Source organism: Loxodonta africana, chromosome 1 (assembly GCF_030014295.1).
Source record: "Loxodonta africana isolate mLoxAfr1 chromosome 1, mLoxAfr1.hap2, whole genome shotgun sequence".
In the NCBI taxonomy this organism is placed as follows: domain Eukaryota; kingdom Metazoa; phylum Chordata; class Mammalia; order Proboscidea; family Elephantidae; genus Loxodonta; species Loxodonta africana.
Genome location: NC_087342.1, coordinates 175,050,558 through 175,077,922, shown reverse-complemented (window position 1 = coordinate 175,077,922; position 27,365 = coordinate 175,050,558). Strand labels below are relative to the sequence as shown.

General features: G+C 37.7%; 1 protein-coding gene across 5 annotated transcripts in view; it reads right to left on the bottom strand.

Annotated features, from left to right (window-relative positions):
• Nucleotides 1-27,365, bottom strand: part of RPF2 (ribosome production factor 2 homolog) — a 43,919-nt gene that overhangs the window by 8,585 nt on the left and 7,969 nt on the right. For 4 of the 5 annotated variants that reach the window (XM_003404291.4, XM_010599184.3, XM_010599219.3 and 1 more), the window contains exons 4-7: nt 25,915-25,954; nt 23,291-23,372; nt 22,512-22,588; nt 18,135-18,234 (exon numbers count right to left, since the gene is read on the bottom strand). In XM_003404291.4, the coding sequence (XP_003404339.1) occupies nt 18,135-18,234; nt 22,512-22,588; nt 23,291-23,372; nt 25,915-25,954 (299 nt within the window). The remainder of the gene's footprint in view (nt 1-18,134; nt 18,235-22,511; nt 22,589-23,290; nt 23,373-25,914; nt 25,955-27,365) is intronic. The other variant, XM_023542784.2, reaches the window with a different exon arrangement.

The following is a 27,365-nucleotide window of genomic DNA, read 5'->3' as shown; positions in this document are numbered from 1 at the left end:
GGAGTAGAATTGTTGGGCCGTATGTAATTCTATATTTAACTTTTAGAGGACGTGCCAAACTATTTTCCACAGCTGTTTTTCCTATCTCATGGTTAATGAAAGAAAATCACAACTAAAAGAAAATCACCAAGAACTACTTTAGGTGAAGGGAAAGACAACACACAATACAGGCGAGGTCAGCACAACTAGACTAAACCAAAAGCAAAGCAGTTTCCTGGATAAACCAAACACTTCAAAGCCCAGAGTACAGGGGCAGGGGTCTGGGGACCCTGGTTTCAGGGGACATCTAAGTCAATTGGCATCATAAAATCTATTAAGAAAACACTCTGTATCCCACTTTTGTGAGTGGCGTCTGGGGTCTTAAATGCTAGTAAGTGGCCATCTAAGATGCATCAATGGGTCTCAACCCACATGGAGCAAAAGGAGAATGAAGAACACCAAGGACACAAGGTAATTATGAGCCCAAGAGACAGAAAGGGCCACATAAATCAGAGACTACATCAGCCTGAGACCAGAAGAACTAGATGGTGCCTGGCTACAACCGATGACTGCCCTGGCAGGGAACACAACAGAGAATCCCTGATGGAGCAGAAATGCAGTGGAGTGCAGACCTCAAATTCTCGTAAAAAGACCAGACTTAATGGTCTGACTCAGACTAGAAGGACTCTGGAGGTCATGGTCCCCAGACCTTTCGTTAGCCCAAGACTGGAGCCATTTCCAAAGCCAGCTCTTCAGACAGGGAATGGACTGGACAATGGGATAGAAAATGACACCAGTGAGGACTAAGCTTCTTGGCTCAGGCAGACACACGAGACTATGTGGGCAGCTCCTGTCTGGAGGGAAAGTGAGAAGGCAGAGGGAGACAGAAGCTGGCTGAATGCACACAGGAAATACAGGGTGGAAAGAAATGTGCTGTCTCATTAGGACGAGAGCAACATAGCAAGGTGTATGTAAGTTTTTGTATGAACGACTGACTTGATTTGTAAAGCACAATAAAAAAAAAAATCACATTAGTGTGTGTATGAAATAAATACAGTGTGGGTGCACATGTATATTTACCCTTCCTACTCCCCCAAAATAAAATCCCCTCAGGGACATATTTACAAAACAACTTGGTACCTTTTCAAGGTATTTTGATCTAATATCATAATTAATGAAGAGCTTTCCAATAATTTGCCAAAACCCAGCTTTCTTTCAGCAGTCCAGTTGATAAAGTCCTACTCATTGCTGTGGTAGCATTATTGGACTCAGAGAAGTTCTGGGGAACAAGACGTGTATTCTGGTCTGCTCTGAAACCACTTTTATAACGCAAAATTTTCCACGCATATGTGCTTTTCCCATTAACTTTTAAGAATGAAATGAAGGGAGAAAGTTTTAAGAAAATAAGCATATGGAAAAGTACTCTTTACCAGATGAAATTTTCAAAGACAATGATTATAAAAGAACTTTTCCACCTATACCCAACAATACTAAACAGTCATTCTGTTATGCCAACACTTTCCCTTAACTACCAAATTGAAATTTCAATACAGTTCACAAAGTATCAAGATAACACAAACGTATGCAGTGAAAAGCGTTTGGGGAATAGGGAACAGCCAGCCTAATGGGCATAAATGGCAGAACTTAGCAGCCCAAAATCAAGTATGGCTAATAGCATGATACTTTCTGAGGTTAGAAAAGAACAGAGTATTGCTTACACATAAAGACTGTTGGCAAGGATTCATTCACTTAACGAATGTGTACTACAGCACCTATTACGAGGTATTTTTGTAAGGGCCACTATGCCAACTTTTTTTTTTTTTTTACATGTTGCTGTAAAATAAAATTGGCACGGAGCACTTATGAACGTAATTATGAAGGGAAAGGGAGGGGCTGGCAAACAAGCATAGAAGGTGAGCATTATGTGCTTTAAAATATAATAAACAAAAAAAGTGTATTAAAGATTAAAGGTTAAGAGAACAGTGTGTAAAGCACAGGAATAGGTACCTTATTTTGTAGATCTGACTTTGAAAATATATTATTATTTTACACTATTATATAACAAAATTAAGTTTAAGAAGCAATCCCCTCCCACCAAAAATCCCATTTATACTAGCATCAAAACACAAACAACACTTAGGAATAAATCTGACAGAAAAAGTGTTACAGAACACTGCTGAGGGAAACTTTAAAAGACCCACATAAATGAACAGAAACACTATGTCCATGAATTAGAAGACTCAATTTTATCAAAGAATACAATTCTCCCCAAATTGATGCACAGATTGAATACAATCAGAACAAAAATTCTGGCAGGCTTTTTTTTTTTTTTTAGGGTTTTAGGACAAGCTGGTGGAATCTTTTTTTTTTTTTATTAACTTTTATTGAGCTTCAAGTGAACGTTTACAAATCAAGTCAGTCACATATAAGTTTATATACATCTTACTCCATACTCCTACTTGCTCTCCCCCTAATGAGTCAGCCCTTCCAGTCTCTCCTTTCGTGACAATTTTGCCAGCTTCCAATTCTCTCTATCCTCCCATCCCCCCTCCAGACAGGAGATGCCAACACAGTCTCAAGTGTGCACCTGATATAAATAGCTCACTCTTCATCAGCATCTCTCTCCTACCCACTGTCCAGTCCCTTTCATGTCTGATGAGTTGTCTTCGGGGATGGTTCCTGTCCTGTGCCAACGGAAGGTTTGGGGACCATGACCGCCGGGATCCCTCTAGTCTCAGTCAGACCATTAAGTCTGGTCTTTTTATGAGAATTTGGGGTCTGCATCCCACTGGTCTCCTGCTCCCTCAGGGGTTCTCTATTGTGCTCCCTGTTAGGGCAGTCATCGATTGTGGCCGGGCACCAACTAGTTCTTCCGGTCTCAGGATGATGTAGGTCTCTGGTTCATGTGGCCCTTTCTGTCTTCTGGGCTCTTAGTTGTCGTGTAACCTTGGTGTTCTTCATTCTCCTTTGATCCAGGTGGGTTGAGACCAATTGATGCATCTTAGATGGCCACTTGTTAGCATTTAAGACCCCAAACGCCACATTTCAAAGTGGGATGCAGAATGTTTTCATAATTGAATTTTTTTGCCAATTCACTTAGAAGTCCCCTTAAACCATGGTTCCCAAACCCCCGCCCTTGCTCCGCTGACCTTTGAAGCATTCATTTTATCCCGGAAACTTCCTTGCTTTTGGTCCAGTCCAATTGTGCTGACCTTCCATGTATTGAGTGTTGTCCTTCCCTTCACCTAAAGCAGTTCTTATCTACTAATCAGTAAAAAACCCTCTCCGTCCCTCTCCCCCTCGTAACCACAAAAGTATGTGTTCTTCTCAGTTTCTACTATTTCTCAAGATCTTATAATAGTGGTCTTACACAATATTTGTCCTTTTGCCTCTGACTGATTTCGCTCAGCATAATGCCTTCCAGGTTCCTCCATGTTATGAAATGTTTCACAGATTCGTCACTGTTCTTTATCGATGTGTAGTATTCCATTGTGTGAATATACCACAATTTATTTACCCATTCATCCGTTGATGGACACCTTGGTTGCTTCCAGCTTTTTGCTATCGTAAACAGAGCTGCAAGAAACATGGGTGTACATATATCTGTTTGTGTGAAGGCTCTTGTTTCTCTAGGGTATATTCCGAGGAGTGGGATTTCTGGGTTGTATGGCAGTTCTATTTCTAACTGTTTAAGATAACGCCAGATAGATTTCCAAAGTGGTTGTACCATTTTACATTCCCACCAGCAGTGTATAAGAGTTCAAATCTCTCTACAGCCTCTCCAACATTTATTATTTTGTGTTTTTTGGATTAATGCCAGCCTTGTTGGAGTGAGATGGAATCTCATCGTAGTTTTAATTTGCATTTCTCTAATGGCTAATGATTGAGAGCATTTTCTCATGTATCTGTTAGCTGCCTGAATATCTTCTTTAGTGAAGTGTGTGTTCATATTCTTTGCCCACTTCTTGATTGGGTTGTTTGTCTTTTTGCGGTTGAGTTTTGACAGAATCATATAGATTTTAGAGATCAGGCACTGGTCGGAGATGTCATAGCTGAAAATTCTTTCCCAGTCTGTAGGTGGTCTTTTTACTCTTTTGGTGAAGTCTTTAGATGAGCATAGGTGTTTGATTTTTAGGAGCTCCCAGTTATCTGGTTTCTCTTCGTCATTTTTGGTAATGTTCTGTATTCTGTTTATGCCTTGTATTAGGGCTCCTAAGGTTGTCCCTATTTTTTCTTCCATGATCTTTATTGTTTTAGTCTTTATGTTTAGGTCTTTGATCCACTTGGAGTTAGTTTTTGTGCTTGGTGTGAGGTATAGGTCCTGTTCCATTTTTTTGCAAATGGATATCCAGTTATGCCAGCACCATTTGTTAAAAAGACTATCTTTTCCCCAATTAACTGACACTGGGCCTTTGTCAAATATCAGGTGCTCATATGTGGATGGATTTATATCTGGGTTCTCAATTCTGTTCCACTGGTCTATGTGCCTGTTGTTGTACCAATACCAGGCTGTTTTGACTACCGTGGCTCTATAATAGGTTCTGAAATCAGGTAGAGTGAGGCCTCCCACTTTCTTCTTCTTTTTCAGTAATTTGGCAGACTTTTTTTATAGAAATTGACAAGCTAATTTCAAAATGTATAAGGAAATGCAAAGGACCGAAAAAGAATAGTTTTTAAAGAACAAAGCTTTAAGACTTACTCCACCTGACTTCAACCCTTACTATAAAGCTACAGTAATCAGGATAGTTTGGTATAAGTGAAGAGAGATGTAGATCAGTGCAACACATTAGGGAATTCAGAAACAGACCCACACTTAAATGGTCAACTGATTTTCAACAAAGGTGCCACTGCAAGTCAATGAGGGAAAGGAAAATCATTCTAGCAAACGGTGCCAGAACAACTGGATATCCATATGGGGAAAAATGAACATGGACCTTTACCTCATACCATATACAAAAATTGATTCTAAATGCATCATAAGCCTAAATCAAATGTCAAACCTAAAAGTAAAAAAAATTCTAGAAGGAAATACAAGAGAAAAATAACTGCAACCTTGGGATAAGCAAAGGTTTCTTAGACAAAACACAATAAGCACATAACTATTACAGAAAAAAAATGGATAAAACTGACTTCGTTCATAATTTTAAAAATTAAAAACTTCTGTTGTTGAAAAATACCATTAAAACAAAAAAGCAAGCCAAACTGGGAGAAAATATTCACAGAATGTATGTATCAGACAAAGGACCTTTAATATAAACATATACATATAATAAGACAATCCAATAAAAAAGAAGGAAAGATTGCAAAAGACACTCCACGAAAGATATATTAATGGCCAAGAGCACATGAGAAGATGCTCAACAGCACCGATCACCAGAAAATACAAAACTAAAACTACACGATATCGCTATACATCCATTAGAATGGCTAAAATTAAAAAGAATGGTATACCAAGTATTAACAAGGATATGGGGCAAATGAAACTCTCATACACTGCTGGTGTAATGTGAAATGGTATGGTATACTTTGGAAAATACTTTGGCAGTTTTCTTAAAAAGGTAAACATCCACTATCCAAATGACCCAACCATAAATGAAATACCCAAAGTTAAAATGTATGTCCTCACAAAGACTTGTACACAAATCTTCATAGAAGCTTTATTCGTAATAGCAAAAAGCTGCAATCGACCTAAATGTCCAAACACAGATGAATGAATAAACAAATTGTGGGATTATCTATTCAATGGGATATTGCTTGGCACTTTAAAGGGATAAACTATTGATATGTGCAATGACATGGATGAATCTCCAAGTATTTACACTGAACGAAAGAAGTGAAATCCAAAAAGTACTTACTGTATGATTATACTTATCTAAAACTCCAGAAAATGCAGACAATTCTACAGTGATACAAAGCAGATCAAGGTTTGCCTGGGATAGTGAAAAAAAGATGGATCGTAAAAGGGTGTCATGGATTGAATTATGTCCCCCGCCAAAATGTATTAACCTGGTTAGGCCACGATTTCCAGTATTCTGCAGTTGTCCTCCATTTTGTGATTGTAATGTTATGTTAAAGAGGACTAGGGTGGGATTGTAACACCCTTACCAGGCCACATCCCTGATCCAATGTAAAGGGAGTTTCCCTGGGGTGTGGCCTGTACCACCTTTTATCTCTCAAGAGATAATAGGTAACGGAAGAAAACAGAAAGTTAGTTGGGGACCTCGCACCACCAAGAAAGCAGTGCTGGGTGGGAGCAGAGCTTGTCGAACGCTGGGGTCCCTGCACGGGGAAACTCCTAGTTCGGGGGAAGACTGAAAGAGAGAGAAAGCCTTCCCCTGGAGCTGACACCCTGAATTTGGACTTTTAGCCTACTTTACTGTGAAGAAATAAACTTCTCTTTGTTAAAACCATCCACTGGGGTATTTCTGTTATAGCAGCACTAGATGGCTAAGACAAAGGGGCACAGGGAAACTTCTGGGGGTGACGGAAAAGTTCTTTATCTTGATTACAGTGGTGTTTTCACAGGTGTCTACATATGTCAGAATCCATCAAATTTTAAAACTTTAAAAATGTGTACTGATTAAGGAAAATTATACAATAAATAAGTAAGGAAGACTGAAGAAGAACTGATTCATATGAATTATGGTACTGGTGAAGAATATTCAATATACCATGGGCTGCCAGAAGAATGAACAAATCTGTCTTGGAAGAAGTACAGCCAGAATACTCCCTAGAAGCAAAGATGGCGAGATTTCATGTCATCTGCTTTGGACATGGTATCAAGAAGGACCAGTCCCTCGAGAAGGACATCGTGCTTGGTAAGGTAGAGGGTCATCAAAAAAGAGGAAGACCCTCAATGAGATGGACTGACACAGTGGCTGCAACAATGGGCTCGAACACAGCAACAATTGTGAAGACGGCACAGGACCGGGCAGTGTTTTGTTCTGTTGTACACAGAGTTGCTATGAGTTGGAACCGACTCGTTTGATTTCTTGACTACTGCTTTGACAGGTAAAATGAAATCCTTGACAACTTCAATCATTTCTCCATTTATCATGACGTTGCTTATCCATCCAGTTGTGAGGGTTTTTGTTTTATGTTGAGGTGTAATCCATACTGAAGGCTGCAGTCTTTGATTTTCTTCAGTAAGTGCTTCAAGTCCTCTTCACTTTCAGCAAGCAAGGTTGTGTCATCTGCATATCTCAGGTTGTTAAAGAGTCTTCCTTCAATCCTGATGCCCTGTTCTTCTTCATACAGTCCAGTTTCTCAGATTATGTGCTCAGCATACAGACTGAATAAGTATGCTAAAAGGATACAACACTGACGGAAATCTTTCTTGATTTTTTTTTCACTTAAGATTTTTAAATTTTACTTTAAATGGGTTATACATTTACATGCTTCAAAATTCAAATGGTACAATGAGTTGTTGTTGTTGTTAGGTGCCATCAAGTCAATTTCAACTCACAGAGACCTCATGTGACAGAGCAGAACTAGCCCCCAGGGTTTCCTTGGCTGCAAACTTTATGGAAGCTGATGGCCAGGTCTTTCTCCTGCAGAGCTGCTGGATGGGTTCGAACAGCTGGTATAATAGGTAAAAAAAAACAAACCTATTGCTGTTGAGTTGATTCTGACTCACAGCAAACCTACAGGACAGAGCAGAACTGCCCCATAGAATTTCCAAGGCTGTAATCTCTACAGTAAATCTCTACAGAAGCCAACTACCACATCCTTCTCCCATGGAGCCACTGATGGTTTTGAACTGCCAACCTTTCAGTTAGCAGTCGATCACCTTTACTATGGTGCCACCAGCACTCCTTTAACAATGGGTGTATAGTAATAATTCTCCCTCCCAACTCAGCCTATCAAGATCCCTACTTGGAGGCAACCAATATTTCTAGTTTCTTATTAGTCTAGTCACATCAAAGATTCGCATATGTTTTCCTTATTTCACTCAGCAATTTATCTTTCTTGATTTTAAACCACACAGTATCAACAAATTCTGTTAAAATGACTGCCTCCTGGTCTATGTATAGGTTCCACATGAACACAAGTATTATGAAATTCCTATTCTTTGCAATGTTATCCATAATTTGTTATGATCCACACAGTCAAATGCCTTTGCACAGTCAACAAAACACAGGTAAACATCTTGCTGGTATTCTCTGCTTTCAGCCAAGATCCATCTGACATCAGCAATATCCCTCTATGTCCTCTTCTTAATCCAGTAAGAATTCCTGGCAGTTCCCTGTGGATGTACTGCTGCAACCGTTTTCTAATTATCTTCAGCAAAATTCTACTTGCGTGTGATATTAATATCATTTAATGATTTTCACATTCTGTTGGATCTCCTTTGGAATGGGCACAAATATGAATCTCTTCCAGTTGGCTGGCCAGGTAGCTATCTTCCAAATTTCTTGGCATAGATGAGTGAGTACTTCCAGCGCTGCATCATGTTTGCTGAAACATCTCAACTGATATTCCGTCATTCCTGGAGTCCTGTTTTTCGCCAATGCTTTCAGTGCAGCTTGGACTTTTTCCTTCAGTACCATCAGTTCCTGATCACATACTGCCTCTTGAAATGGTTGAACGAACGACCAATTCTTTTTGATACAGTAACTGTGTACTCCTTCCATCTTCTTTTGATGCTTCCTGCACTGTTCAATATTTTGCCCACAGAATCCTTCAAAATTGCAACTCGAGGCTTGAATTTTTTCTTCAGTTCTTTCAACCTGAGAAATGCCGAGCGTGTTCTTCCATTCTGGTTTTCTAACTCGAAGTTTTATTATAATACTTTATCTTCTCAAGCCGCCCTTTGAAATCTTCTGTTCAGCTTTTTTACATCACTATTTCTTCTATTTGCTTTAGCTACTCTACTTTGAAGAGGAAGTTTCAGAGTATTTATACTGTATGTACAGTACAGTATAAAGCAAACACACAATTATGTTGGAGTCACTGAGAATCTGGACTTTTGTCATCAAAAAAAAAGAAAAGGTACAGATGTAAAGTCAATGAGGTTAAGTAAATACTCCTTTGTCCTAAATGTGAACTGGAAGTATCAGTATAAACTCAGGATGTATTTTATCTCAACAAACAAACATATTTGATAACTGTGTCCACCGGAAAAGCCTAGAAACAACGGCCAACTCAGAAGCAATGGGCATTCTAGTGTCTGTATTCAGATTACAGTTTCTTAAATAATTTCTCACTTTAAAACAAACCTAGGGCTCCTTGGAAAAATAGCTGATTCTGGGACTGGGGCCAGGAAGGTACAAGATGAGTCTGAATAATCAAAACAGTGGTGGCTGAAATATGTCTAAAATTAAAACAGCCAAAAAGGCTGACCCTAAAATGGGCAGGAATGATGGCCTGCTTAAAAAGAGAGACATTATGAAGATAAAGATAAGGGTAAACTAAGTAACAGGTTAAGCAGAGGAAAGCCGGTGGGAGAGGTAGAAGATAAATCAGCTGTGGTCAGAGAAAGCAAGCCTGTTTGGACAATCTTTTAATGAATCAATTCTAAGCAAAGAGAAGATGTCAAGGGCAGCTGTGTCCATGAGCAGATACAGTGGAAGAGGGCCCAAGAAGTTGCCTGGGGTGTTGACAGGTCTCTTAACCTCAGGTTATAGCAAATACAGCAGCACACCTGACTAGAGAATCTACTTTGTATATGGCTGGCTTTCCTAACACAGCCAAGAAACCATGAATATGATAGTCTAGGAACTGAGAGCATGCAGAATTGGGAAGGGTATCGAAGTCGGTAAAATCCCGTGGTTCATCACTCTACTATTCACCCCATGGTTCTGAACCCTGCTTCATTTCAGCACGCAAACAAGAGTCCGCCCTAAGGGATGAAATGAATATAACCATAGTCTCCAACAGATCAAGATGTAGTTTTCTGAGAACTGTAGCCTTTCCTTACAAACAGATCCCTAGTAAATCTTGAGATTCGGTATACTGTGTGGGAATATCTTTAAGAGGTTTTTTTTTTTTTTTTTAAAAGCCCCTCAGAAACACGAGAATCCCTAATTCATTTTTGAGCACACTGATATTTTGGAAAATATGTTCTTCTTAGCTCTGCCCAAAGATACAACTGCTTCGTTGATCCTTTCCCTTATTTAAAAAAAAAAATGTTAAAGCAGCAGATTCCTCCTAACATGTCCAAAGTATGTGAGACGTAGTCTTGACATCCTTGTTTCTAAGGAGGATTACGGTTGTATTTTTTCCAAGACAAGTTTGTTTGTTCTTTTGGCAGCCCATGGTATATTCAGTATTCTTCTCCAATACTACAATTCAAAAGCATCAATTCTTCTTCCATCTTCCTTATTTCATTGTCTAGCTTTCACATGCATGAGAGGCGACTGAAAATGCCATGGCTTGAATCAGGCATACCTTAGTTTTCAAGGTAACATCTTTGCTTTTCAATGCTTTAAAGGGATTTTTTGCAGCAGATTTGCCCAGTGCAACGCATCTTTTGATTTCTTGACTGCTGCTTCCGTGTGTATTGATTGTGGGTCTAAGTAAAATGAAATTCTTGACAACCTCAATCTTTTCTTCATTTATCATGTTGTTTACTGGTCCAGTTGTGACGATTTTTGTTTTATGTTGAGGTATAATTCATACTGAAGGCTGTGGTCTTTGATCTTCATCAGTAAGTGCTTCAAGTTCACTTTCAGCAAGCAATGTTGTGTCATCTGCATAACGAAGGTTGTTAATGAGTCTTCCTCCAATCCTGATACCCCTTTCTTCTTCATATAGTCCAGTTTCTCAGATTATTTGCTCAGCATACAGGCTAAATAGGTATGGTGAAGGATACAACCCTGACATATACTTTTCCTGACTTTAAACCACATAGTAGCCCCAGGTTCTGTTTGAATGACTGCCTCTTGATCTATGCACAGATTCCACATGAGCACAATTAAGTGTTCTAGAATTCCCAATCTTCATATCATCAAACCCCATAATTTGTTACGATACACACAGTCAAATGCCTTTGCATAGTCAATAAAACACAGATAAACGTCTTTCTGGTATTCTCTACTTTCAGCCAGGATCCACCTGACATCAGAAATGATATCTCTGGTCCTGTATTTTCTTCTGAATCCAGCTTGAATTTCTGGCAGTTCCCTGTCGATATACTCCTGCAGTCACTTCTGAATGATCTTCAGCAAAATTTTACTTGCATATTAATGATACTGTTCGGTAATTTCCACATTCAGTGGGATCACCTTTCTTGGGGATAGGCATAAAATATAGATCCCTTTCAGTTGGCTGACCAGGTAGCTCTTTCAAATTTCTTGGCATAGACAAGTGGGTACTCTCAGCACTGCATCCATTTGTTTAAACATCTCAATTGGTATTCTGTCAGTTCCTGGAGTCTTGTTTTTCACCAACGCCTTCAGTACAGTTGGGACTTCTTCCTTCATTATCATTGGATCCTGCTCATATGGTACCTCCTGGAGTGGCTGAACATCGACCAATTCTTTTTGATATAGTGACTCTGTATATTCCTTCCATCTTCTTTCAATGCTTACTGAGTCTTCTGATATCTTCCCCATAGAATCCTTCAATATTGTAACTCAAAGCTTGAATTTTTTCTTCAGTTCTTTCAGCTTGAGAAATGTAGAGTATGTTCTTCCCTTTCGGTTTTCCACCTCCAGGTCTTTGCACATGTTGTTATAATACTTTATTCTTTCTTCTCAAGCAGCCCTTTAAAATCTTTTGTTCAACTCTTCTAAACAAAAAAAACCAAACCCAGTGCCACTGAGTCAATTCCGACTCATAGCGATCCTATAGGACAGAGTAGAACTGCCCCATAGAGTTTCCAAGGAGCACCTGGAGGATTTGAACTGCCGACCCTTTGGTTAGCAGCCATTTACATTTTACCACTGTGCCACCAGGGTTTCCCAACTCTTCTACTTCATCATTTTTTCCTTTCGTTTTAGCTACTTGATGTTCAAGGGCAAGTTTCAGAGTGTCTTCTGATACTCATTTTGGGCTTTTCTTTCCTTCCTGTCTTTTTAATGACCTCTTGTTTTCTTCGCGGATGATGTCCTTGATATTCCATAGCTCATCTGGTCTTCAGTCATTAGTGTTCAACAAGTCAAATTTACTCTTTAGATGGCCTCTAAATTCAGGTGGGATATACTCAAGATCATACTTTGGCTCTTGTCAACTTACTCTAATTTTCTTCAGCTTCAACTTGAATTTGCATATCAGCAATTGATGGTCTGTTCTGCAGTCGGCCAGTGGCCTTGTTCTGACTGATGATATTGAGCTTTTCCATAGTTTCTTTCCACAGATGTAGTCAATTTGATTCCTGTGTATCCCATCCAGCAAGGACCAAGTGTATAGCCGCTGTCTATGTTGGTGAAAAATGGTATTTGCAATGAAAGAAGTTGATGGTCTTCCAAAATTCTATCATGCGACCTCCGGTATCATTTCTATTACCAAGGCCATATATTTTTCAACTACCAATCCTTCTTCTTTGTTTCCAACTTTCACATTCCAATCTCCAGTAATTATAAACGCATCCTGATTGGAAATTTGATCAACTGCAGACTGCAGACATTGGTAAAAATCTTTAATTTCTTCATGTTTGGCCTTAGTGGTTGGTGCATAAATTTGAATAATAGTCATATTAACTGGTCTTCTTTGTAGGTGTATGGATATTATCCTATCATTGACAGCATTGTACTTCAGGATAGACCTTGAAACATTTTTTTTGAGGATGAATGCAACGCTATTTGTCTTCAGTTTGTCATTCCCACCACAGTAGACCACATGACTGTCCAATTCAAAATGGCCAATAGCAGTCCCTTTCAGCTCACTAATACCTGGAATATCAATGTTTATGCGTTCCATTTCATTTTTGACAACCTACCAATTTTCCTAGATTCATAGTTCGTATTCCATGTTCCAATTATTAATGCGTGTTTGCAGCTGTTTCTTCTCATTTTGAGTTGTGCCACATCAGCAAATGAAGGTCCCGAAAGCTTTACTCCATCCATGTCATTAAGGTCAACTCTACTTCAAGGAGGCAGCTCTTCCCCAGTTGTCTTTTGAGTGCCTTCCAACCTGGGGGGCTCATTTTCCAGCACTATATTACATCGTTCCGCTGCCATTCCTAAGGTTTTCACTGGCTAAATCTTTTCAGAAGTAGACTGCTGGGTCCTTCTTCCTAGTCTGTCTTAGTCTGGAAGGTCAGCTGAAACCTGTCCGCCATGGGTGATCCTGCTGGTATTTGAATACCGGTGGCACAGCTTCCAGCATCACCGCAACACATAAGCCCCAGCAGTCGACCAACTGACAGACACATGGGGACAACGGCAGCTAACAACAATAAAAAACACACGTTCATAATAGTGGTGGGGAATATATCTTCCTTCCCAGAACAGTCTATTGGAAAGAATGTGGAGTCTGTAGTCAGAAAAAAAATAAGGTCACATGCTGCTGATTCCTCCATTTACTAGTTTTGGGCAAGTAAGTTAACAGTGGTCTTAATTTTTTCATCCATAAAATAATATTAACTGTGCAGTGCTTAAGGACGATTAATTTTAAAATTATCTAGCCCAATCAACAGCAGTAATTTTTTATTTCACTATTACATTAACCAAAACCAAAAACCAATCCCAGTGCCGTGGAGTCGATTCCTACTCATAGCGACCCTATAGGACAGGGTAGAACTGCCCCATAGAGTTTCCAAGGAGCGCCTGGTGGATTTAAACTGCCGACCCTTTGGTTCACAGCTATAGCACTTAACCACTACATCACCAGGGTTTCCCTATTACATTACAAACCCGTATTTTTCAAGTGGAATAAGAATTAGGAGTGAGAAGGGCTAAAGAAAATAAAACGATAACCATTAACCTAGAAAAAATACAATGAAGAAAAAGTAACCCAGTTAGGTAGTTAAATAATGGTAGGTCTTGAAGGAGCAGTTAATAAAACTAGCCTATCACTCGACATGCTATCATCTTCATACACAGGCAACAGTCACATAAGAAAGTAACGATAAAAATTAGGATGGACTGGATTTAAAAATAAATATCTGCTGGTTTTCTATAAAGAAAAGCAGGACTCACTAGGATTAGCCACAAATCTATGTAACATTTAAGAAATCAAAAAGCAAGCAAAATTGAGAATGAGGTAAATGGATATCTGCAAGAAAATATCTAAGCTAAGAAAGTCCACTTTTCTTTCTGGCCAAGTCCAAAAAAAAAGGAACTTCCTAGAAGAAAGTTCTTTGACAAAATTCTCTCTACTGATTTACTTGCTTTCATTTGAATACACCACAAAAACCAAGTATGAGTCAGTAGTTCTTACTTCATATTTATACTAAAAACTCAACTTCCCTTGGTGTCCTACAATCTCATTCCATTCTTCTTCTACCTTTCTTTTTTCTTATTACCAGATTCCTTTTTGGTTTTCACTCCCTCCCCTCCTTACTGCATCATGTGGTCATTCCTGCCATCTAGTGGAAGCACAAAATAAGGCAACATAAGCTTTTTATAAAAGCCATTAAACAAAAACAAAAGCTCTTTGTTTTGGGTTTTTTTTCCCCCAGTTGGCATCAAGTCAATTTCAAATCATGGCGACCCCATGTGTGTCAGAGTAGAACTGCACTCCATAGGGTTTTAAATGGCTGATTTTTTAGATGTAGATTGCCAGGTCTTTCTTCTGAGGCACCTCTGGGTGGTCTCGAACCTCTGACTTTTCAGTTAAAAGCCAAGCATGTTAACCATTTGCACCACCAAGGAACTCCCTCTCTGTTATAACGAAATTGAAATGCCTGCCTTACTGACAATAGTTATATGGAAGGACTAGGGGAAAAAAGGGAAGAAATCTGAGCCAAAGTAATACAAGTTACAGGGATCTTGGTGGAAAGTGGTCTTGTTATCTTGTGGTGTAATACTAAAAGAAGGAAATTTTGGTCATTTTCTCTCATTTACATATACATAAATATATACATACATATACACTTTTTTTTTTTTTAAGTTCACAGACAATATAGTTAAGGACCTACAGGCAAAGAATCTAAAAGGAAATATGTTCACCAGAGGCAAGACAGAGAGAGAAAAGTTGAGGCTTTGGGTTTCAATTCTGGCTCACTACCTCTTATTTAACTTCTCTGGCTTTCCCATCTGCAAAATGGATTAATTGTACCAAACTCAAGAGGTATTGTAATGATTAAACAAACAAAAGTATCATTATTAATAAGAGAAATAAGTCCTGATTAAAACCCTGACAATAAGACCATTAATAATCTCAATTAGGAAAAATTAAAGCGATGGGTTTGCCCACAAACCTTTTTCTGGTGGGCTCAGAATTAAAGAGAGCATGTAAACAATTTCATTTATAACTTATGCCTCAACTTTTCAAAAGTGATGCAGAGATAATTAGGAGTATATAGCAATGTGTATATAAATTTATGTATGATAAAACTGACTTGATTTGTAAACTTTCACTTAAAGCACAATAGAAATTTTTTAAAAAGTGATGTAGGGCAAAGTATATAAAAATTCAGTCAGAACAATAAAAAGTATGGAATAAGCTGTAACAACGGCGTGTGGGAAGCTCAAACAAAGCAAATTATTTAAACTTGAGAAAATGCTGCTGAGCATCAGAAGGGGGATCACATGGCTGTTAGAAACGAGGTGAGGAGGAAACATAAAGGACTGTTGCTTTGCGAGTAACAGCATACTGTGAAGGCAGAAACTCTGAACCCCTATGGGGTCTGTCTTCTCTGTCAAGAAGGTATCTGAGCAGGAAAGAAGAAAAAGAATTCAATAAGAAGTTTTGATTCTTTAAGAAAAAAAAGATACCTGGATCTTTAAGTGAGTTCAGATCTTCTGAACAAATTTTAGGAGTTGGCAAATGTGATCACAAAATATTAAATATTAGTAGCCTTTGAAAAGTCATGGACAACAAAAATGCCAGCTTTTCAACAAAAGGCAGAAAGGGTGGATTAAAAATTTAATATCAACCCCAGACAAAGGCAATAACTCTACACAGGATTTTAAGAAAGTGGCTTGTAAACACATAGGAAAGAACACAGGAATCATTAGGAACTTGCATAGTTCACTAAGAATAAGTCATCTACAAAACAACCTTAAAAAGTTGCTGTGAGAATGAAGCATGTATTAGTACATGCGTGGCATTTCTGATAACGAAGTAAAAGGAACTAAGAAAGTCACTGAGGGTTTAATGGAAATGATATCTGATCTGAAACTTGAAAAATGGTAGAACTGGATAAATAGGAATGAGAACAGAAAAGACAACAGGAAGTGTGTATTTTCAATAAACCACTGTGATTGGTTGTGTCAATTTGGCTCGGCCATGATTCTCAGTGATTGGTACTTATGAGGTAGTCCAGCAGTCATATGATGATGATGGGATCACTACCGTGATGAGATGTGATATAATGTGATCACCTCCATGATGGGATTTGCTCTGAGTAGCCAATCAGTTGAAAGGGAGTTTCCTTGGAAGTGTGGCCTGCATCGAATTTAAGTAGACTTTCTGGCAAGGTTTGGGGATTTTGCTTGCTCTGAATCCTGCAGCTGGCTCCTGTTCATCTGACCTCCGGATCTTGGGTCTTGAGCTAGCAGCTTACCTGTGGTCTTGCCTGCTGATCTTGGGATTCACTGGTCTTTGAGGCCTGTGAGCAAGAGTCCCGCTGTCTGACCCGAAGATCTTGGGTTCACCAGCCCCAGTGGCTGCGTGAATCAGGAGAAGCCTCCAGCCTAACCCATGGACTTGGGACATTTGAGCCTCTACAACCTTGTGAGCCATTTCCTTCATATATATCTCACCATATAGATATTTATACGCTTTACTGGTTTTGCTTCTCTAGAGAATTGAGCCTAAGACAACCACTTTTCTGAAGTGGGAGATCAGGCAGACAAGTTATACTGGGGTTATATTGTGAAAAGTATTTATCAGACTAAGAAAATTTAATTTAATGATTCTAAGAATCATCAGAGATAGGCGCATTTTATAAAGTGTAAAAGACTATACAAATAGGTCGATATCTAAATTATCATAGGTTTAAAAAGTTAACGATGATCTACGAAGTACAAGCAAACACTTCAGTTTTACCAGCATGGTTAAGTACTTTCCTGATATTGGTGGGGAAAAAAAGAAAATAATGAAAAGAAAAAGAAGAGATCAAAAAGAAAGAAAAAGCTACAGACAGGGCAAAGAAGCTGAATAGACATTTATCCAAAGAAAAAATACAAATGGTCAACAAGCACTTAAAAAAATGCTCAACATCATTAGTCATCAGGGAAATGCAAATCAAAACCACAATGAGATACCGCTTCACACCTACTAAAATGGCTATGATTAAAAGCAAAAAACGGAAAACAGGTGTCCGCAAGGATGAAGAGAAATTGGAAATCTCATCCATTGCTGGTGGGAATGCAAAATCATACAGCCACTGTGGAAGTCGGGCAGCTCCTCAAAAAGTTAAACCCTAAATTACCACATGGTCCAGCAGTTCTCCTCCTAGGCACGTACCCAACAGAATTGAAAGCAGGAACACGAACAGATACTTGTTACACCAATGTACAAATGTAACTGTCTAGCAATGTTGCAGCCCTATTCATAACAGCCAAAAGGTAGAAACAGCCTAAATGTCCATCGACATATGAAGGGAAAAACAAAATGGAATAATATTCAGCCATAAAGAGAAACGGAAGTCCTGATACCTGCTACAACAGGGATGAACCTTGAAAACATGCAAAGTGAAATAAATCAGTCATAAAAGGACAAATACTTCACGACCCGTTTATATGAAATATCTAGAATAGGCCAACTGTATAGAGACAAGTTTATCAGCATTTACCAGGGGAGAGGGAAGGGGAAAGGAGGACTCAATGCTTAGGGAACACTAAGCGTCTGTTAAAGATAGAACAATCTGGAAATGGATACGGGTGAATAACATGATGAACATAAGTTAACATTACTCAACTGTTTATGTGAAATGGCAAGTGTTTTGCTACAAATATATTTACCACAATAAAAATAAATAAAATAAACTTAGTATCTCTTTAAAAAAAAAGTTGTACACCTAGAGTGAAGTGGCAAAGTGCCATCATGATAGCCTCAGATTGCCTACCTGAGCTACCTCGCAGATAATAAGTTAAAATACTTACCAATAAGAAGACTTTTTAGTCTCCTATAGTCTTCAGTTACATCAAAATCATCCCCAGCAAATATTAACATGGGTTTTGTTCCCTCAGGACATTTACTATTCTATGAAATGAAAAAATACAATCATATAATTATCAAATTCTAAACTGTTTATGCACTAATTTTAAAGCAGTCAATAATGAATTCAGTCCTACTTCTTAACTGTCTAAAGCTATACCTGTGAATACTGATTTTAATTTTAAAATCAAGAATTGAGAATTTTAAAGCTTACAGGTTTTTATATAAAAAAAAAAACTCCACTCCCTCACATTGCTAATTTTTTTGTGATCAAAGAATGTAAGCTGCTTTTGAGCATTAGTCTTTGCAAAGAATAAAAAAGCTGTGCTTGCTAAAATACAATAACCCAAAAAAAACCCTAATAGCCAGCATCCTAAAGTAAACAAAAACTTTAGTTTCTTTGAATTATTTGTACCATTGTACTACACAAATGTAGTTTTAAAATTAAGACTAAAATACCAGCTGGATGTTCATATGGAAAGTGATACAATTTTATCGAAGGTGCTAATCCTCACTCAGCAGGGTTGAAGTTCTCACTATAAAAAGTATTTTGTCCAGTTCTGGATTTTCTATAGCAAGAAGAATATAAGTAATAAGAAGACTTAGAAGTCACCAATATACAAGAAGGGGAAAAAATCAAATAGAAAACAATTCTTTAACCAAAGGATTAATCTATGGAGGAAGGTAAACGGTTGCTGGTCTGGGCTTTCCATTGATTCCAGTACTTCTGCTCTGACATCAATCAGGGATAATCCAAATCCAGCTAAAAAGAACAAAAACAGAACAAAAAAACAAGTATTTTCTGCCCTAGGACCAGAGGTCATCTGCTGCTTCTGTGCCCACTATGGCCTCTGTTGTTGACGTTCTCTGATTCTAAACCCTGAACTTTACCAACACTCTCAGGCAATGTGCCTAGGATCTGTCTGGTTGAGGATTTGAATGGACCTTCCAGCCCTGACTCTTCCATGCTCCATCTGTGCCTGCCTGACGCTCCTGATGCCGCCCCCAGGACTACAGGGTTATTTAAGGGTACAGTAAAGTAAGACAAAATGAGGCAACACAACCACACCTTTGGCTTTCAAACCATCTTGACCACAATGCACAATAATAATGCATTGTTAAGTCATGACCCAGTGTATGTGCCATAAAAATATCATTAAACAAGTTACGTGAAACAACACTTAACATGTAGAACACTGATGTTTTCTATTCTTCCATTTCTTAAAAACACTCGTCACCCCCCCAGTTTGAAAACCCTAAGCTAAAAGAAGAGACTACAACAGATAAGCTTTAATCAAATAGTCTCAGAGGTATTAAAAATTCAGAATATGATACAGTATGACTAAAAATACGATAATCATGCAAAGCTTTTGAACTAAATTTTTCTGAACAAAGAAAAAATTAGAAAATAATTTTTCTAAAATAATTATACAGCATACCCAAAACTTTCCAAATAAAATATCTCAGGCAGTTGCAATGTATTTTACCTTACCTAAAATAATTACCAGCTTGGCTTAAAACTTAATTATCTTGTTTAAAAAAAATGGTTTATTTCATGCAGAATAACCACGCCTACGAATTTGGTCATCTTAGAAAACATGCATGTAGAATAATTACTCAATTTCCTGGGTGAGTTCAATCACCTGTTAAAATCATGTTACTGAGCTTGCTTCAAGAGTTAACGAAGTGAAAAATGTGGAAAAGGAGGGTAGCGATGGTTGCGCAACATGATTTACATAGTTAATGTCACTGAATTGTACGTGTAAAAAATGTTGAAATGGAAAATGTTTTGTTAATGTATAGTTTTATCACAATTTTAAAAAAAAGGAGAAAACAAAATGGGTTAACAGAGGGAAAAAGAGTTAACTGAGGGAAAAGGCTCGGCAACAAAAGTTGACAAGTGAAGAAAAGTATCTGGTGAAGATACCTTAAAAATGAGGAAGCAGGAAGTAAAGATGAAATAAATATGAAGGGAAAGTGCAGCAAAACATGCAACTATGAAACAAACTAAGAAAGTAAGCCTGTAACCAAATAGTGGGGTAAAAAGTGAAAGGCTGCTGCCTAATAGTCTGCGTGTATGTGTGGATTGCCAATGTAAGCGTATTCTCACCAATTAATGACTTTTATAGACACTCCAAAAATGAAAATTCAGTATTCGATTTAAATGGTTCTTGTTAAGAATGAGACCTGACAAGAATACTGGTTTTGTGGTCCAGTTTAGAAACCGCACAGGGACTAAAGTATTTCCTTAGTTTTGGAAGTGAAATGGAAAGAGTATGTACGGGGTTGTGATGTAAGCATGGACCAGTGCTCACGCCAACTAAATTGGTAACCAAGCTAGCAGTAATAGTAAAGATGAGATAGGGATACACTGCTCATTTCCAGGGATTCATTCGTGCAGGGCCCCAAAGAGGAACTGCGATGATATGGTGGCTCCACAATTCTCGAGCATCACAGTTTATATACTTTATTAAATATCTTCCAATACATTATCTTCCTTGATAAGCATTTTCACATATATTACCTCTTTCAATGTTGTTATACTATTTTACACTGGGTGCAACTGAGGACCAGGGAAGTAACTGACTGGTCAGATCACAAGCATCACCTAAATACACAAGACAGTCATCAAACCCAAGTATTCTGCCTCTAAATCCAATCTCAAGCCATTGTTCTACCAAGTACCTGAGTAGGCTGGCGTGGATGACCAAGGGGGGACCTTTTTCCACACTCACAGTCTAAGGATATTTAGTTTAGGAGTTCTACCAAACCTGCATGCCGTGTCCCTTCTTTACGGAGAAGCTGGGAAAATAAGTGACCACATTTGCTAAGGACCCCTGGTGGAGGAGTGGTTAAGCACTCAGCTGCTAACCAAAATGTCGGCAGTTCAAACTACCAGCCACTCTGTGGGAGAAAGATGCGGCAGGCGGCTTCTGTAAAGATTTCAGCCTTGGAAACATCACAGGGCAGTTCTGATGTCTTAAAGGGTCATTATGAGTTGGAATTGACTCAACGACAATGGATTTGGTTTTATATATTTGCTACATTTCTTTCAACTATACCACGAGCCTCAAAACTCATCAACAGAACAGTTTCCATCACAAACTGCAATCTCCTTTTTCTTAAAGCCCTTGAGTCCTAATCCTGGTTACACCATTTACTATATGTGTGACTTCAGTTCACCAATGGAACTTCTCTAGGCCTCGATCTCCAAATCTATAAAATGTTGCTGGTTAGGAGCTGTCTAGTCAATTTTGAATCTTAGTGACCCTATGTACAACAGAACAAAACACTGCCCAGTCTTGTGCCACCCTCACAATAGGTGCTATGTTTAAGCCCATTGTTGCAGCCACTGTGTCAATACATCTTGTTACGGGTCATCTTCTTTTTCGCTGACTCTCTACTTTTCCAAGCATGATGTTCTTCTCCAGGGACTGGCCTCTCCTGATAACATGTTCAAGGTATGTGAGATGAGGTCTCGCCATCCTCACTTCCAAGGAACACTCTGGCTGTATTTCTCCCAAGACTGACTTGTCCATTCTTTTGAACAAACAAATATTCAATATTCTTCACCAATACCATAACTGAAAGGCGTCAATTCTTCTCTGGTCTTCCTTATTCATTGTCCAGCTTTCGCATGCATATGAGGCAACTGAAAATACCACGGCTTGGGTCAGGCACATCTTAGTCCTCAAAGTGACCTCTTTTCAACACCTTAAAGGGGTCTTTTGCTGCAGATTTGCTCAATGCAAATCTATAAAATAGGGAAAATAATTCCAGCCTTATATAGGATGGCTGGGAGACCTAAGTGAGATAATGTTTTGACGGACTAGGTTAAGCCGGAAGCAGAGTTGTTAGGGAGCAAAAGTCCAACCTGGACCCAGGAGCAGAGTCAAGATAGGGTTCTTGTCCTCCTGAGACTATCTACTTCTTTCTATCTCATATTCCCATTCAACCAAAGAAGACAAGAAGAACCAAGTGCCCTAGGTAGAACTGAACTAACAATTTGGTGACAAGCAGCCAAAATACAATAGGATCAGCTATAGCTCCCTGGGTTTAGAAACCTCTACTGATATTTCTGAGGTTCCATAAAATAGGTGCTGTGGTAATTCAAAGGGAGAGGTTAGCATTTCAATTGTGGGCTTTGATTGTTAATAGTAATCACAGTCTTGAAACTGTGCTTTTACCTCACAGCACACCAGAATAAAAACACAAAGTTCCTCATTTAGACTACAAAACTGTATCAGTACTCTTCACCACAAGATGTCACTATTGCCTGAGAGTAACATTACAAACGGCTTTTTATTTTTATGGTATCTTACCTTAATATCTTTTAGAGAGACAAACTTCTCAATACCTAATTCAATCATATCTAGCACATGGTAATCATACATACGACCTAAAAGGAAAACACATTTTCTTTTGAGCATTTAAGTTCTCCCCAACATCTGCCTTATACATACCCACTTATCCACATGTCCAAAATGTTGATATCTGCCTTTTCTCTTTCTCGTACCCCAAAACATGCCCCTCACTCCCACGACCTTCTTAAATTTTTTAGAATAGATTCCTAGGGTCTTAGCCCTGGAAAGGATCTTAAAGATCATTTGGCACAACGCCCTTATTTTACAGAAGAGTAACTGAGGGCCTCCAGAGGGTAAAGGCTTGCCTAAGTGAGTGAGCATGCCAGGCCAAGCCTCAATACATCCAGGCCTGGCTTCTTTTTCAGTATATTTATTCAACAGATTTTATTAGGAAAGGGTTCACTTAAAATTTGTTTTTTTCTAATTCCAATACTGATTTGGGATACATATATATATCTATATGTGTGTGTATTTACCTATATGTGTGTGTATATATATATATTTCATATTAGAAAAATATCCTACAGTTTGAGGAAGAGTAATATTTATATGTTCCATTCTTTATCTAGAGGATGGTAGCTAAAAAATTTTATTCAGTGTCACAAGGAAGAAGAAAAAAAAAAAGAAGTTCAGAGCTTACTGGTTGCTCCTGAATTTTCAACACCATCAGTTAGTCTGAGTCATAGCACTGACTCTATAATTAATTTCTAAAAAATTAGAAAGTAAATGATACTTACCTATTACTAGATTATTTGGCCGCTTCTTATTATGAGAGCCAAATAGGAATAAAGAACAATCAGACTTTTTTGAGAAGAATTCCTATAAAATCAGAGCAATCCCATCAGTCAATGCATAAATATAAGGACTTTTTTTTTAAGAATGTTACCTCTGAACTACATAAAAATCCTTCAAAAAGAAAAGTATATCAATTTTTTCCACAAGAAGTTAATGAGCACAGGATGAACTAGATAAGAACATACAGAGGAAAAGTATTTTATTTCTACCTTTACAGATCAAATTTTCTGATTTGGGGTACTTAAAGCAAAGATGTAAATTCAAGATTAAAAATATGGGAAAACTGTTAGGTGAATAAATGAAAGGAGACCGTTTGTTTTCAGCAATGCAGTTGTTTTGGCACAGCACACCAAATGTTTCATCTGCTGAACAAACTCCTTTACTCATAGGACATTACTGCTATTATCAAGTACATCTTAGCATGCATTTTAAACATACATGAATATATAGGGCACCTACATAAATCTGTCAATATGGTGATTTTGGGTGTTTATGATTAGATTCATGAGTTTACAACGCATATTAACTACTTCTCATTGCAAACTTCATCCACTCAGAAATTCTGCCCTAAAATCTCCATGTCACCCCAGCTGTGACCAGTTCCATGCTCTGAACGCAGCAGGAACTTAATAACAAATCTATGACGTTCCTTCGCATAAGAGATACTTCCTCCCTTTGTCTCTCCAAATGCCACTCTCTGAGGTGTGGGCCCCTATAGTGTGGTCATCATGCATTCTAGCACCTAAGCAGAAGTAATCAGGCCAACAACTATCCACTTGCCCATGTCACTCCCAGCGTGGAGGACGCAGTCATGAAGTCAGAACTCAGCCTCTGCCACCTACTATGAAATCTAATTATGTTACCCTTTCAGAGAACTGGTTTTATCATCTATGTACCAGGGACAATAACACCTCCTGCAGAAACCTGCAAGGGCCACAGGAGATGTCATATGTGAAAGTACCCTGTATACTATTTGGCACAAGTGTTCAAAAAATGTCAAGTGTCCCAATCGATGGAAGTGCTTTCTTAAAACGGGTTTTGTTGTTGCTGTTTTTTTTTTAACATTCTAATGATATGACTATCACACGCCAAAGACTTCCATAAGATACCCTTCACACATATATATTACTCATCCCTGTCTGTCTTCTCCATAAAATCTGGTTTTTGTTAAAATTCTAGAGCAGCGATAAAGGGCCTTCTGTAAAAGACCAGTTAGCAAATATTTTAGGCTTTTTTTTTTTTTTTTAACAACTCTTCAAAAATACAAAAGCCATTCTTAGCTATCGGGCCTCACACAAACAGGGCCCACAGGCCATGTATTGCCGATTTCTGTTCTAGAGTACCAGGACACATTTCCCAAATTGTGGTGGAAAAAAAATGGGTGATAGGGGAGGGCCAGGGAGGGGAGATTGGCCACATTCCCAGTATAAGCACTGATCCCAAACCCATTTTAAGCTCTGGAGCTCTGAAGTCTATTAAAGCCAATGAAATATCTCCCATCTTTAAAGGTAGGAGAGCAAAGAGAAGGAATGTCATAATGCCAAGTGTAAGAAAAGCTGTCATATCAATTCTGGATTGAAAAAGAAGTAGAGAGTGCTACAGACTTTACAACACGACACTGCTAAGAAGCGGTCACTCCACTGAAAGCATCATGGTGCCACAAAACAAAATCAGCCCTTGATCAAGTAGTGTACGAGAGAGCTGTAATTGTGGGTTAAACTCTTTATTTTTGTTTTCATGATCCCTTCAACAAATGACTATGGAAAATATGAGACTGAAATAAAAGCAATTTTCTTTTAAAAAAAGAATAAAATTTATTTTGCCAATATTCTTAACATATTTTAATTTTATACTTTAAATTGGTTGCCACATTAGAATAAGACGTTCGATTTTAGTCTCCTAATTATTGAAGATTCTATTTAAAAGTTCTTTCTCTTCAATTCACTAAATAAAAAGAAACAAGCAATGATGTTCCCATCAAGAGAACATAATCACACTTTTTTTTAAGAAAGTTAAATATTTTAAACCATTTACTCTCTTAAATTTTTCGAAACCTACAGTATGACACAGTCAAAGTGCATTCATCATTCACTATAAGCAATCTTTTATCTTTTGATTTCATTCACTAGCCTTTTTCTTCTAGATATGGTTGCCACAACAAAAAAAGAGTTCAATTAACTCTAGTAAAACAACTGACAATTGTTAGCAACAATTCAGGTAACAGTTCCTTGTTCTAAACATATCTGAAAAAAGAAAGGCCAGATTTTTAAAAATAAAGCTTGCTTTATTATAAAGATACAAAAAGCTTCCTTTTCACAATCCATTAATTCCTTACTCAAAACATAATCTGATTTTTTAAAAATTCTATCAAATTCTTGCAAGCAGTGACTAACACATCTACTCCTCATAGTAAAATTTAAGGCCTACAATTATAACTTCTGAAAGTGTATGTCTTTTTTTCCTCTTCATTTTAAATAAAAATTCCCTCACATAAGATGATTCTTAATTCAAAAAATCACAAATTAGGAGTATTGCATCAATTAGTCTGAAAGTTTCTTGTACTTACCAGTGACGTCTGATCCTCAAATGGCCTTGTAATATTTTTCCTAAGGGTATTTAAAAAAAGGTGACCCCAATTTTAGTAACCTTGATAAGTAAATTTGCCCGTAACAATTAAGCAATATTCAAGAAACAAAAAGAAGGCAAGCATCACTGAAGCCTAGTATTCAGGTATAATGGTGGGATATAAGGTCAAAGGGTGTAATGGTGGGATATGAGGTCAAAGATACAGACATAGACCAGATTATGTAGGGTATTGTTGGCCAAAGTAAAGAATGTAGATTATATTAACAGTAATGGAAAGCACTAGAAGATTTCAGGAAGGAAAGTGGTATCACTAGATTTAAATTTTCTTCTTAAAGGATTGCTCTACTATGTGAGAATGGACTGTAGTGAGGCACAGGGAAAGAATAACCAGTAAGGTGCTATTGCAATATTCTAGGAGAGAATTTAAAAAAATAAAAAATAAAAAAACAGTTATTAGACCAGGAACAGAAGTAGCAGAAACAGAAAAGTGGTGTGCAGAAAAATGTGGAGCATGCGTTCATGTAAAAGGAGGAGAAATAAAAATATGTATTTATATTTACTTAAACATGCATTAAAAAATTCTGGTAAAATATATAAAAAACTAATAATCATGGCTGCTCTGGGAAGAATATGTGTGTTTATATTTTCATTGTATAATTTCTGATTTTTAGTCATGTAAATAAAATACCTATGAAATGGCTAATCTTTTTTTTTTTTAATGTAAAGAGAAACAAAATCATATAAACAACATGATCTCAATGTTCTTCAAAAGAATAAATGTACATATATAGAAAATACACTGGGAGAAATAGGTCAAAATGTACACAGTGCTTATCTATGGGTGATCATTTACTTCTGTAAGCATTACCCAAATTATCTAAAACGAATACATATGACTTTCATAATCACGGGGAAAAAGTCTTTTTAAAAAAACTATAGAAAGTAAACAAACGAGAAAAATTACAGCAATTATGACTAACAGCTGTTATGGAGTATAAATGAAGAAGGAGAAAAAAATTAAGGTACTTTGGAAAACAGTATCGTGACTAAATACAAAATACGCTAAGGCTAAAGACAAAGATCTGTACACAAATTTTGTACTCTAGTCAGTGTATTTGTTTCTTACAGGGTTATAAATTCCAAAACTATGTAATAAAATTATACAAATAAGTAAATTTATTCTATCACCTATGAAAGCAGACAATGAGAGTCAGGTTTCTTACTGTAGGAGGAAAGAAGTTACAGGCTGGAATGAAGCCTGTGATACTGGACTGAAATCAGAAATATTCATATGAATATGAATGTATGTTTTTTTAGGAAGTATCAGTAGGAACTCAGGGTTTTTTAATATATAGAAAGTCAAAAACAAATACAGTCACGTGTGTATGGGTTAGCATATACAGCATATATTTCCAAGCTCTGTCTGCTCAG